The sequence below is a fragment of the Prionailurus bengalensis genome, chromosome D4, assembly GCF_016509475.1.
Source record: "Prionailurus bengalensis isolate Pbe53 chromosome D4, Fcat_Pben_1.1_paternal_pri, whole genome shotgun sequence".
In the NCBI taxonomy this organism is placed as follows: Eukaryota; Metazoa; Chordata; class Mammalia; order Carnivora; family Felidae; genus Prionailurus; species Prionailurus bengalensis.
In genome coordinates this window covers 28,643,693-28,656,754 of record NC_057359.1, presented here as the reverse complement: position 1 = coordinate 28,656,754, position 13,062 = coordinate 28,643,693, and the positions used below count along the sequence as shown (strand labels likewise).

Here is a 13,062-nt window from a genome sequence, read left to right as displayed (position 1 = left end):
TCTCATTATGAATGTGCTTCCATTCTTTCTGGAAGGAGGGGTGCTAATGGGGGTTAAGGGCAAATGGCACCTGGAGGAAGGTTGTCAGTCAAGGAAGAGGGTGGGAAGTGAATTGTCCCCTGCTTAGGGTACATCAGTGGTTCTCAACTGGGCTACCTGTTAGAGCCACCTGAGGATTCCTTCAGCAAATACATGGCTTTAAAAAAGGGGTGGGGATGTAGAGAAATTATTTTCCTGCCATGCTTTCTTCATAATTCAGTGAACGTATATTGAGCATTTACCACATCCTTGGGTGCTGTGGAAACCAGTACAATAAGCCACCGTTCTAGCCTTCAGTGAGCAGATAATCTACCAGGAAAGGTATTCCCATGAACAGATCACAAACTGCTGTGGAAGGATGACAGGGGTGTGCCTGGTGGTGTTGGGGCCAAGGAAGCCTTTGGAATGGATCAGGAGGGAGAGTAGGGAGAAGCTCATGGTAGGCAGACAGCATTCCTGTGGAGTGAACACCATAAGTGAGGGTGAAAAAGAGAGGAGCATCTTGCTGGGTGCTGGTGGCCACAGGACTTTTGTGGCTGTTGAGATGAAAAAGGCTTGAGTGGGTATAGCCATGCCACTCTTGGCGGGAAGAGTGCGGGGATGGGGCAGCCAACTGAGGGGTCCGTGTAAGACAAGTGTGTGCCTAGTGGATTCCAGAGGCTGAGACTGGCTGAGTGAGGTCAGTGGGACAAGAGGCAATGCCAGCATGGGAACAGGGCTTCCTTGGTGAGGCCTGAAGTCCACCATGGGGAACTTGGAGATTCTGGGTGAGACCAGAGTGATCTTGTTGGTATTTTAGAAGGACCCTGCCCATGACGGTGGAAGTTAGGAGACCTTTGCATACTGATATTCTAAAACATAAAGCTAGATAGAATTTTTCTTACGTCGCTTGAAATGGTAATGAAGAACAAAATTAAATTAGTTAAGTCTGTCCCCAAATTTCCATCTTAAGTAATGCAAAGCCACCACAGGGCAAATTTCTCATTCAGTCCACCAGGCCATTATTTGAGGGTGATCAACAAATACTTGAAATTCCTGTGCTGGGAAGCCATGGTCCTTTAGTTTTGGGGTTAGTAATGATGGCGACATGTCTGACTTTATGAATTGGCTCTTTCCCTTCACCTCCCACTGCCCATTGCAGGTTTGTGTTTTTATAAGATTGAATTCCAGTTAGCGTTGTTGGGAGAATACGGGGCTATGACAATATCCTCACGGTGTAAAGGAAGCAAGGTTGAGAATCACAGCTTTGAGAAACGTTGCACTTGGTCTGTATAAATTGGAGATTTGGCAGCAATGAAGGGAAAAGTGGCTTATAATAATGGTGTCTGGGCCTTTTTTTTAAAGTTTATTTATTTTGAGAGAGAGAGATTGAGAGAGAGAGAGAGGGAGAGAGAAAGAAAGTGCAAGCAGGGGTGGGGCAGAGAGAGGGGGGACAGAGGATCCGAATGAAGTAGGCTCTGTGCTGAGAGCAAAGAGCCTGATGTGGGGCTCGAACGCACAAACCGTGAGATCATGACCTGAGCAGAAGTGGGATGCTTAACCAACTGAGCCACCCTGGTGCGCCCCCTCCCCCCCCCCCCCCCCAATCTGAGCTTCTCTGATGGAGTTTTGGATTCCCTTAACCATTTCATTCAGTCTTTCGTCTTCTTAGGTATGGAATTGCGGGAAGCGTGAACGTGACCGGGGATGAGGTGAAGAAATTGGACGTGTTATCCAATTCTCTGGTGATCAACATGCTCCAGTCCTCCTACGGCACCTGTGTCCTGGTCTCTGAGGAGAATAAAGACGCGATTATCACCCCCAAGGAGAAGAGGGTGCGTGTGGGGACGGGATGCAGTTCCCCTAGCCACCAGTAGATGGTGCTACTGAGTTGGGAAGAATCTGGTTGCTTTACTTTAGTTCCTGGGATATTCCTATTCCTTAACTTTTATTTTCTGGGGGGGGGGGGGGGGGGGGGGGGAAGATTGCATACTTTTTAGTTAGAAGTCTTATGCTGTCTAGTGGAAAAAAAAATCCACAACAGGGGGGTGATTCATTCAGGGTAAAGAGTAATTTCCTGAAAATGCCTCAGTGGGTGGGGTTTTGTCTTCATTTGCCAGGAACAAGTGCTGCATTTTTTGTGGTTTCAGAACCATCGAGTCCAGTAAAAACTAGAGCTCCTGGGAAGAGCAGACCTGTACTCTTCCCATCCCCACTTCTATTCTCCCTCTCCCCAACACACACTTCTCCAAGGGGCTCTGGTTTCATCAGAGATTTCTTCATTCCTGACAAACTGTTAGCCAATATAGAAAAGAAACCGTAAAGATCGTGCTCTCTTGCCTTAATACAATGGCAAACTTGGTTAGTGCAGGGCATGACCAGGCAGGGTCTGTAGCTACTCTGGTTTCACAAAAACAGTTCATTAAAGCCAGAGGTTTGCTAGTGGCCAAAAATTCAACCCATGTCCAGCTGTGATACAAAGTAAATACTGGGACTGGGCCTTGTTTTATATATTGGGTGTTGGAGACCATTTCTTCATAATTAGCTGAGAGGATGAAAAAGGTAAAAGCAAATGTATGAAACATCTACCTTATACCAGAGACTGTGCAAAGCACTTTACTCTTGTTGTCTCACACAATTTAAGCTAAATCATACTTATTATTTTCAACTTTCAGTTCCCACTGTTACATGCCTCTCAATCATCTCTCCTATCTAATCTATTGTTTTCTTCCCCATTTGGCCTGATCTATACAGGTCTTAGTGCTGGTTCTTGAATATTCTATGCCTACTTCCACACCAGTTCTTTGAATATTTTCCAGCATATGCTAGATGTTCAAAAGATATCTGTTGAATGAATGCATGAATGATTGAATGGGTTCAGTTGAATTATCCACAGGGAGAATGGGAAATTTCCAAACTTATGGATTATCCCATTTTTTAGCCCATCTCCACCCCCAGTGAGAGAGGGAAAAAAAAAAAAAAAAAACAGCTTAAGCTAGGGCATTAAGTCACCAGAAACTCAGGGAAAAGTAATTTTAGTGGTGGGAGAAATGACTTCCATCTTACTTGATGTTATATTACCAGTATTTAATTAGCCTAATTAGCCAGGAAACTCTGGTCCCCATCACTACAGCTCTCCCAGAACCTTGCACATAGGAGGTCTGTAAAAAGTATCTGATGATTTCTTCCCACGGAATGTTGGCTGGAGCAGCCTGTGAGAGCGGTGTGTGTGGGCTGGAAAGATCCAGATCTGTCTTCTGGCCTTCACACAGGACAGGTGGGTTGGATGCAGCAAAACCTGGGACAGTATTTTTATTCTCCTGACGTATGTATACATGCCAGCTCTCTTAATAAGACAGATCCAGAGGCCCTGGGACATTGTTCTGAGATTTTCTGAAGTCTTTTGGCAAAATTGCTCCCCAGTGAGAAAAGCCTGTCTGCATAGAGGTTCAGAAAGAATCATGAATAAATCCATAACTGACTTTACTGACTTTACTGTGGATATGGGTAGAGCTCGCTCAGGTTTATCTTCGGCTCCTCTACCTCTTCCCGGCCAGGTGCCAGTTTCAGACATGGTTTCCTCTCACACCCTCCACTGCTATGAGGCCCCCATGGGCCCACCCTGGAGGGAAGGGCAGAGCCAGAGGAGGCACGGAGGTGGATGGGATTTCCGTCGCCCATGTGGGCATTGACTCATCTGTCTATGGGCACATTGGCCCCGAGCTCAGGATTCATAGATGCTGAATCCCTCCTTAAGGGATACTTTGCCCTCCTTAAGTAATTGCAGTTTTTGGTAAGGATATCCCTTTGCTCTAGGTCACTTTTGATGTAGTGGTACTGACCATGCACTGCCACTTCACAGAGTGTATTGGTTGGAAGGGCACCAATCAGGTGGTTCTTCTCTCTGTGCATTTAGGGGAAGTACGTGGTCTGCTTTGACCCACTGGATGGATCTTCTAACATCGACTGCCTGGCCTCCATTGGAACCATCTTTGCCATCTACAGAAAGGTGAGTCTGATCTTTAATGCCTTTTCCCTCTTGGTGGCTTCTGGAAGGTTCCTGGCCTGGGAGCCACAAGTTTGGAGTTCTAGCCTCTATCTTCCCACTGACCAGACCCACCATTGTAAGCAAACCATAACTCACTCTGGCCTCGGGCTCCTCATTGGAAGAGCTGATATGGTAATTTTCCATCTGCCTTCTTCACTGCATGGATGGGAAGGTAAAATAAGAGGACAGATGAGTCTTGGTTTTAAGAAAATGGGAGTGACACAAATATCAGATAGAGTATTAGGTTCCAGGTGGCATTTGAGGACTCCTCTGTTTCTTCTTTATGTTTCTCAAATCTTATTGCATTAGTTTTCTATTGCTGCTGTAACAATTAACCACACATTTGGAGGCTTAAAATAACCCCCATTTAGTATCTACCATTCTGTAGGTCAGAAGTCTGAAAGGCATGACTGAGTTCTCTGCTCAGGGTCTCATAAGGCCAAAATCTGGGTGTCAGCCAGCCTGGCTTCCTATCGAAAGGCTGGGGGGTGGGGAATTAGCTTCCAGGCTCTTTTAGGTTGTTGGCAGAATTCAGTTCCATTCTGTTGCAGGATGGAGGTCCTTGGGTTTTTTTTTTTTTTTCTGGCTGGTACTGGGGTCATTCTCAGCTTCTAGAGGCTTCCTATATTCCCAGGCTTGTGCTTCCTTTCTCCTCCAAGGCAGTGAAGGCAGGCCAAGTCTTGTTCAGGCTTCTAATCTCTCTGATATCCCCACTTTGCCTTGTCTCCCCTGCCCTCAGCCACAGAAAGTTCTCTGCTTTTAAGGGCTCATTTGATTAGATTGGGCCCATCTGGAAAATCCACAATGATACCTCTCTATTTTAAATTAGTGACCCTAATTGCATCTGCAAAGTCCCTTGTGCCATGTAATGCAACCTAGTCACAGACTCTGGGCATTAGGACCTGTTTGGGGCCATTTCGCGTATACACCACATACCTGCCAACAGAGGATTTTATGGGTGGGTTTGCGACCACCCAGTATTACCAGAAACTTCATGTCACACAACATAGTCCACAGTATATCTCAGTTTGAGATCAGTCCTCACTCTAATCAGAATGGCTGGGCCTTTTCCCCAGGGGGGCTGTCAGGCCGAAGGGACACTACAGGCTCTGGATGGTCTTAAGGATTGTTCGGTTGGGTAATCTGCCCTCTGGGCTGGTCTTAGAGGCCCATACCTCTGGCTCCACAGCACACATTCTTTCCACTAAACTATGATCAAACACACACAGGCATCACTGATTTCTATGCTACCAATTTGGCACTAATCATGTAATGTGTATGTAATTAACTTTCTATGAGTGTTTTCCTTCATGCTCTTAGATTATAAATGTGGGGGAGGATTGGGTACATCCCATGTCACCCAGTGTGTTGTCTGTAGATATTGTTATTGCAAGATTATTTGTGCTTGGCTGATGGTTGTCCAAAGAAAGAGGCCAGAATTTGATTTTCAGGGGCAAAAGCTTAGCAGAAACCTAACCTTAGCAGAATATGTGAATTAGCCTAAGCTTTCTTTCTGTGAAGAAAATCAAGGAGCAGGATGGGGGCTCTGTTACTTCTGTTTTGGAGAACCAAATGTAAGCCAAGCCAGCCCAGGCTAGAGGAATACTCTGAGAATGTTTCCCAATTGGTGTTTCTCTCTCTCTCTCTCTCTCTCTCTCTCGCTCTCTTTCTTTTTTTCTTGTGAAGAGAGAAAAGGAGAATTTTGCTGAGGGAGCAGGAGAGAATGACCCAAGACACTTTCTCTGGTGTTTGAGAAAGTGAAAGACTAATATGATGTTTGAAGGTTAAGCCAAAATGAGATAGGTGTATAAAGGAACGTTACTTCTCTTTTTGAAGTAAAGCTTGGAAATAAAAATAAAGAGATAGGTGGTATGATCTTTATGAGATTCTGAAAAAAGACACCAGTTGTATCTTTGAGGTGGCTTTCAACATTGGCTTTTTCATTGTGGCCAATACTCTTAACTGCTGAGCATGAGTCAGGAACTCTTCTGCCCACCTACAAGCACAGTGCTCCTGGGTCACTCATCACCTCAGCCCATGAAGCAGGTGCACACACTGCTACCAATTTTTTTTTTTTTTTTTTTTTTTTTTTTTACTGGGGAACAAATTGAAGCACAGAGAAGTTAAGTAACTCAACTAAAATCACCAGTTGGTACGTGAAGGACAAGAATTCAAACAGGCTCTCCAACTCTGCCATCATGGCTCTTAATAGCTCCTTGCCCCCACTCCCAATTTTACTGAGATCTAATTGATGTATAGCATTGTATTAGAATAGGTGAACAACATAATGATTTGATATATATATATATATATATATATATGATAACCACAGTAAGTTTGGTGAACATCCATCACCATAGTTAAACAAAATTTTTGTCTGGTGATGAGAGCTTTTAAGATCTACTCTCATAGCAACTTTCAAGCATACAATCAGTATTGTTAACTATAGTCGCCACACTGTACATTACATCCTTAGGATTTATTCATCTATTAACTGGAAGTTTGTACCCTTTGACTACCTTCACTCATTTCCCCCTCACCCTTCCACCCCTGCTTCTGGCAACTACCAATATGTTTCTAGAAAAAAACATAGGACAATATCTTCCTGACTTTGGGGAAGGTAAATATTTCTTAAATAGGACACAGAAAGCACTAACCATGAAAAAAAAGGTTAATAAACTGTAGTTCATTAAGATTAAGAACTTTCATTCATCATAAGACAAGATAAGTGAAAAGACTGGCAGAAAAGATTTTCAATACATATTTCCAACAAGGAACGCCTATGCAGAATAAATCAAGGACTTCTACAAATCAATAAAAAAATACCATCAGTATAATCAAAGGGATGGGCAAAAGCTTGAATAAGCACTTCACTAAAGAGATATTTTCCACACAACTGGTTAATAAGCACAAGGAAGATGCTCGAAGTCGTTAGTCATCTGGGAAATGGATGTTAAACAATGAGACATCATTCATCCCCACAAGAATGGCTCAAATGAAAAATGTATACCAAGTGTTGATGAAGAAATTGGAATTATACATTGTTGATGGCAGTAAAAAGTAATACAAATACTTTGGAAAAGTTGGCATGGCACCTGTGATGATAAACATGTAGTAATACATTGTGGCCCAGCAAGTCTACTGCTGGTACGCACCCAGGATAAGCGAGCACTTGTGACTGCCCAAAGACATGCACAAATTATTCATACTAGCCCCTAACTAGAAAACAAAGCCCAAGTGTGTATCAACATTAGAATGGATAAATAATTGTGATATATTCATATAACAGAAAACTACATAGCAATGAAAAAGAACAAGAAGTTTCTGAATGCAAAGACATAGATAAAATTGCAAAGACGTAATGTTGTGAAACATAAGCAGATACAAAAGAACACATGCTTTGTAATTTCATTTATATGAAAACAGGCAAAGGTAATTATCCTTTTGATGTCCACATGATACCTTTGGAGGCTGTGATAATGACTGAAGAGGTACCCAGAGACTGCTAGGTTGTTGGAGATGTTCTGTAATTTTTTTTTAAATTAAAGTGTATTTATTTTGAAAGAGAGAGAGAGAGGGACAGTGACAAGAGCAGGGGAGGGGCAGAGAGAGAGAGGAAGAGAGAGAGAATGCCAAGCAGGCTCTGTACTGTCAATGCAGAGCCCAATATAGGGCTCAAACCCACAAACTGTGAGATCATGACCTGAGCTGAAGTTAAGAGCCAGATGTGTAACCGACTGAGCCACCCAGGTGCCCTGGAAATATTCTGCAAGCTAATCTCAGTAGTTACATGAATATATACTACACATATATAAAAATTCATTGAACTTAACAATTCAGATTTGTGTGCTTTGCTATGTTTAAGTTATACCTCAACAAAAAGAAAAATAGTCTACTTTTCCATACCCTCTACCACCAACACATTGAGTCTTTGCAATTGTCACTAACTTTACTGGTAAGTTGCCATATGATGCATCCCTTCCTTTACCCGTGACAGATTTAGATATTTTATTGGGGTAGGAAGAAATAAAAAGACCCGAGAGGGGCACCTGGGTGGCTCAGTTGGTTGAGCATATGACTTTGGCACAGGTCATGATCTCACAGTTCATGGGTTTGAGACCCGCATCAGGCCCCCCTGCAGTCAGCCTGTCAGTGCAGAGCCTGCTTTGGATCTTCTGTCCCCCTACCTCCCTGCCTTTCCCCCATTTGTGCTCTCTCTTTCAAAAAATAAATAAAACATTAAAAAAAAAAAAACACCTGATAAAGATAACACCAAATCATTTGCAAACTATTCTGAGATTTTCTGAGAAGTGTCATGGCAATAGAGATTACTAATGTGAAGTAGATTTTTGAAGTCTCAGAACCAGAAAAAAATGAGCCTTTCTTTTTTCCATGCACTAAAGTAAATTACAGATGGTTTAATGGACTTGATGTAGGGGAAATTCTATCTAACCATAAAGACAAGAGAAGAAAATAATGTGGGCTGTCGTAAATAATTTCAATTACTAGAAAAACTGCACTGCGAAAGAAAAGGACACTGTAAATAAAATTAAAAAGAAGATGACAATTGAGGAAAATAGGTGTAACAAATATGTGGCATTAATATCTCTCATATGTAAAAAGGTATTACAATAAACAACAAGAATACAAACACCCTGAGAGAAAAATATGCAAAGATATGAAACAGGCAACTTACAAAATAAAAAATAAAAATGGACAAGAAGGCTATGAAGTTTACTTTGTTAACTATAAAAAAGGAAATTAAAACAAAAGAAATATTTTTTTTCCAGTCACCAAATTGGCCAAGTTGAAAAGATAGTGCTCTTTTATGTTCATGAGGTTGAATTAAAGTGAATGCTTTTATCACTGATGGTAAAGCTATAAGTTAATGCAGTCTTTCTGAGGGGCAACTTTTCAATATATATCAAAAGTCTTTCACCCAATAATTTCATTGTTTGGAATTTCTGTGGGGAAAATAATCATGGAAACATGTATTTGTTCACTAGACTGTTCATCTCAGAGTTGTTTTGACATTGAAAAAAAAGGAGACATCTAAAGGATAAAAAGGGAATACTATAAACACCTCTACCTGCATAAATTGGACAAGTTAGATGAGCAATTCCTCAAAAAGCACACTCTGTAAAGAGGATGAGCGCACAAGCTACAGAATGAGAGTTTGACAAAGGACTCAAAACTCAACAGTAAAAAACTCAAAACAATCCAATTAGAACATAAAACATAAAGAGACATGTCACCAAACAGGTGAAAAGAAGTTCCTTGGCAAAGAAGCACATAAAAGATGTTCAACATCACTAGCCATTAGGGAAATGCAAAGTAAGACCATGATGAGTCATCACTACATACCTAATAGAACACCTGAAATAGAAAACAGTGACAATACCAACTGCTACAAGGGCATGCATTGTTAGTGGAAATGTGAAGTGACACAGCCACTCAGGAAAAGTTTGGCAGTTTTTGCATTTTTCCCAGAGAATTGAAGATTTATGTCCACACAAAAACCTGCACGTGATTGCTCATGGCAGCTTTATTTGTAATAGCCCACAGCTGAAAATAACCCAAATGTCCTACAACAGATGAATGGTTGAATAGTGATACATTCATACCATGGGGAACCACTCAGCAATAAGATGGAATAAACTATCAATACATGTAACAACTTTGATGGATCTCATGGGTTTCACGCTGAGTAAAAAATTTAAGAAGTTCACAAACTTTATGATCCCATTTATGTGATATTCTCTAAAAAGCATACTTATAGAGCTGTTGAAAGATCAGTGGTCGCAGGGGTTAGGGATAGCAGGGAGGGGCGGAGTGTGGGAATGACCATAAAGGGGTAGCATGAGGGAGACTTCTGTGCCTGATGGTATAGTTCTGTGTCTTTATATGGTGTCTACACATGTGACAAGATGGCACAGAGTGGTACACAGACTTAATACCAATGCCAATTTCCTGGTTTTGATATTGTACTGTAGCAAAATATTTACAGTGCAACTATTGAAGGAAGTTGGATGAAAGGTACATGGGATCTCTGTACTATCTGTGCAACTTCCAGTGAATCTTTAATTATTTTAAAATAAAAGGTTAAAATTCAGGAAAATCTAAATTTATATAAGAGGTTGATGAAATTTGGGAATGCCTTGCAATTGCCTGTCCAGCATGCTCCTGAAAATGTATGTATGCATGCATATATATGCACATGTATTAACTTGCATGGATGTTTGCATGTGTGAATCAACTGAATGCCATAACCATGTGCCAGATTGCACCTCATGGTGGGAAAACAGGCCTGAACAAGACAATTGGCACCTGCCACCATGCAGCTTACAGTCTATTTAGGAAGGCAGACATTAAACAGCACTAATGAAGGTGTGTTGGGAGCTTCCCAGGAGAAGCACTAAGTACCTGGAAGACTAACCAAGAGGTCAGAGAAGGCCTCCATGGAAAGATGATGCTTCACCTGGGATGTGAAGGTTAACTATGAGTTCCTCAGGCAGAAGGTGTGAGGAGAAAAGATTGGGCCATGCTGGCTAGAAAGAAGGTCATATACAGATTCTTGGAGCTCAGATGCAGGGTGGTGGAATGTTCAAGAAGAGAAAAGAAGCTCGGTATTTTTGCGGTGGGGGCCTGGGTGTGGGGTGGAGGATGGTGTTGGACAAGGCTGGTCAACCAATGGGGGACAGATCATGGAAGACCTGGTAAAATGAGTTAAGAATATCAGACGTTGAGGCAGTGGGAAGTCAATAACGTGTTTTAAGCGAGAAGTGACATGGATCAGAGTGGGGCAAGGGTGGAGTTGGGGGATCAGGAAGGAGGTAAAGGTTACTTGGGGCCAAGCGGTGATGGTAAGGATGGAGAGGAGGCCATGGAGTTGTGAAGAGTGGGTGCAAGGAGAGACTGGGCTCAGTGACTGAGTGGAGGACATGGGGTAATGGCAAGGAGGGTGGTCAGTGAACGGGAGGGGCAGGTGACCCTGAGGTTTCTACTGGGCAAATGACAGTGCCATTTGCTGATACAGGAAGCAATGGCAGAAGAGCAGGGATTTTGGGGTTGAGATGGGGCAGACAAATTCCATCTTAGATGATACTGAGTTTGGGGTACCTGTGGGATACCTGACTAGGGATATCTGGTGGGCAGGTGACTCCAAGGCTGGGCTCTCAGGGGAGATGAAGATGGAGAACTGGGAGTGTGTGTAGGGCTTTGAACTCTGGTTGTGGGTGAGATTACCGAGCAGTGTGTAGACTAAGAAGAGAGCTTTATTAGTTAGGGCTCTGGTGTAAATGGCAGGAATGGCAGGAATGGCAGGAATGGATTAGGAAACTCCAAGGTAGGAATATGGCCAGCCTCAGGGAAAGCTAGGACCAGAAAAGAGTCTCTTATCTTGCCTTCCTGCCACATGGCCAGTTCACTCCTTCTCTCTGTGGACCAAGTTTTCTCTGCTTCTTTGGCCAATGGCAGAAGAAAGGTGCCATCCCACAGCTCCCAAGTTGACATAAACCAGAGTGTTCTAGCCCCAAATCTGGATTTCTGGGTAGACTGTGATTGGGGCAGTTTGGGTCAGGCATCTACCCCAGACCTCATTAAATTTTTCTGTCTCACAGCAATTCAGAGTTTCCACATTGGATAGGGTGGCAGTTAAGAAAGTCCATTTTGCACTGCGGAGAACCAGGAGGAGTACCTGCATTAAGGGATTGGAAGAATAGGGGATGGCAAAAACAAATGAGAAGGCACAGCTAGAGAGTTCAAAAGAAGTCCATGAAAGGTTCCTGGACCCAATTCCAACATGGGGATGCCATGGGGTCCCCACATAGCATCAAGCAATTCTCAGACACCAGCAGGTGCCCAAGAAATCAACTCGATTCTGACACTATCTATCCGGAGATAGCATCAGATTCCAGGGTTTAAGGGCTCAGTCCTACAAGGCAAGCCTGTACTTCTGACCAACATGCTATAGATTGAAAGTTCCAATGACTCTCCCCGCCGCCCCTGCCGGCAACTCAATTCAGATGCCAGTCGAGAGCCCAGGTTTTTCCTGTGCTTCTGACTGGTTACAAATCAGAGGTTCCCAAGACCCCTTCTTCAGGTTTGATTAATTTGCTAGAGCAGCCCACAGAACTCAGAGAAACATGTTGTTAGATCACCAGTTTATTATTAAAGGATATAACTCAGGAACAGCCAGATGGAAGAGATCCCTAGGGCAGGGTAAGCGGGAAAGGGTGCAGAACTTCCCTGTCCTCTCCAGGTACACCACTTTCCTTGTATCTCCAGATGTTTACCAATCCAGAAGTTCTTCAAACCTTGTCCTTTTCAGGTTTTATGGAGGCTTCATTACATAGGCATGGTTGATTAAATCACTGGCCATTGGCAATTGATTCAATCTCCATCTCCTCACCTCTCCAGGAGGTCAGAGGGTGAAGAAGAAAGTTCCAGCCTTCTAATCACGTGATCGCGTGGTTGATTCTCTGGGCAACCAGCCCTCCTCCTTAGGTGCTGTCCCAAAGTCACTCATCATCATGACAAAGACACCTTCATCACTCTCAACACTTAGGAAAGTCTGAGTGTTTTGGAAGTTGTGAGCCAGGGACTGTGGGCAAAAACCAAATATATAGGAGAAATGCATTTTGGTCATCTGAAGGAGCAAATACATATTTCTTATAAATCACAATATTGCAGTCCAGAAAAGAGGGAAGTGGACAGATGCTTAGGAGAGACCCATGTCTCTCACCTAAGAAGGTGACAGTAGTCAAGGGACCCAACATTGCCCAGGGGTAGGGTCAGGAGGACTGGACAGTGTGCTCCTGATAGAGTGGACAGCTGGTAGCCTGCGGTGGTAGCAGGAGAAGAAAGACAGCTACTGTAGACAGGCATTTCAGACTCCAGGATCTACATGAAGACAGAGATAGGGCAATGGCTAGAGGGAAGTTTTGGGATCTGGAATGTATTTTTTGTTATTTCTTAAATTTTTTTTTAACGTTTAT

General features: G+C 43.0%; 1 protein-coding gene across 1 annotated transcript in view; it reads left to right on the top strand.

The window, feature by feature from the left end:
- FBP2 (fructose-bisphosphatase 2) overlaps window positions 1-13,062 on the top strand; it is a 29,232-nt gene that overhangs the window by 3,210 nt on the left and 12,960 nt on the right. The window contains exons 2-3 of the mRNA XM_043565253.1: window positions 1,691-1,853; window positions 3,935-4,027. Coding sequence (XP_043421188.1) covers window positions 1,691-1,853; window positions 3,935-4,027 — 256 coding nt within the window. The remainder of the gene's footprint in view (window positions 1-1,690; window positions 1,854-3,934; window positions 4,028-13,062) is intronic.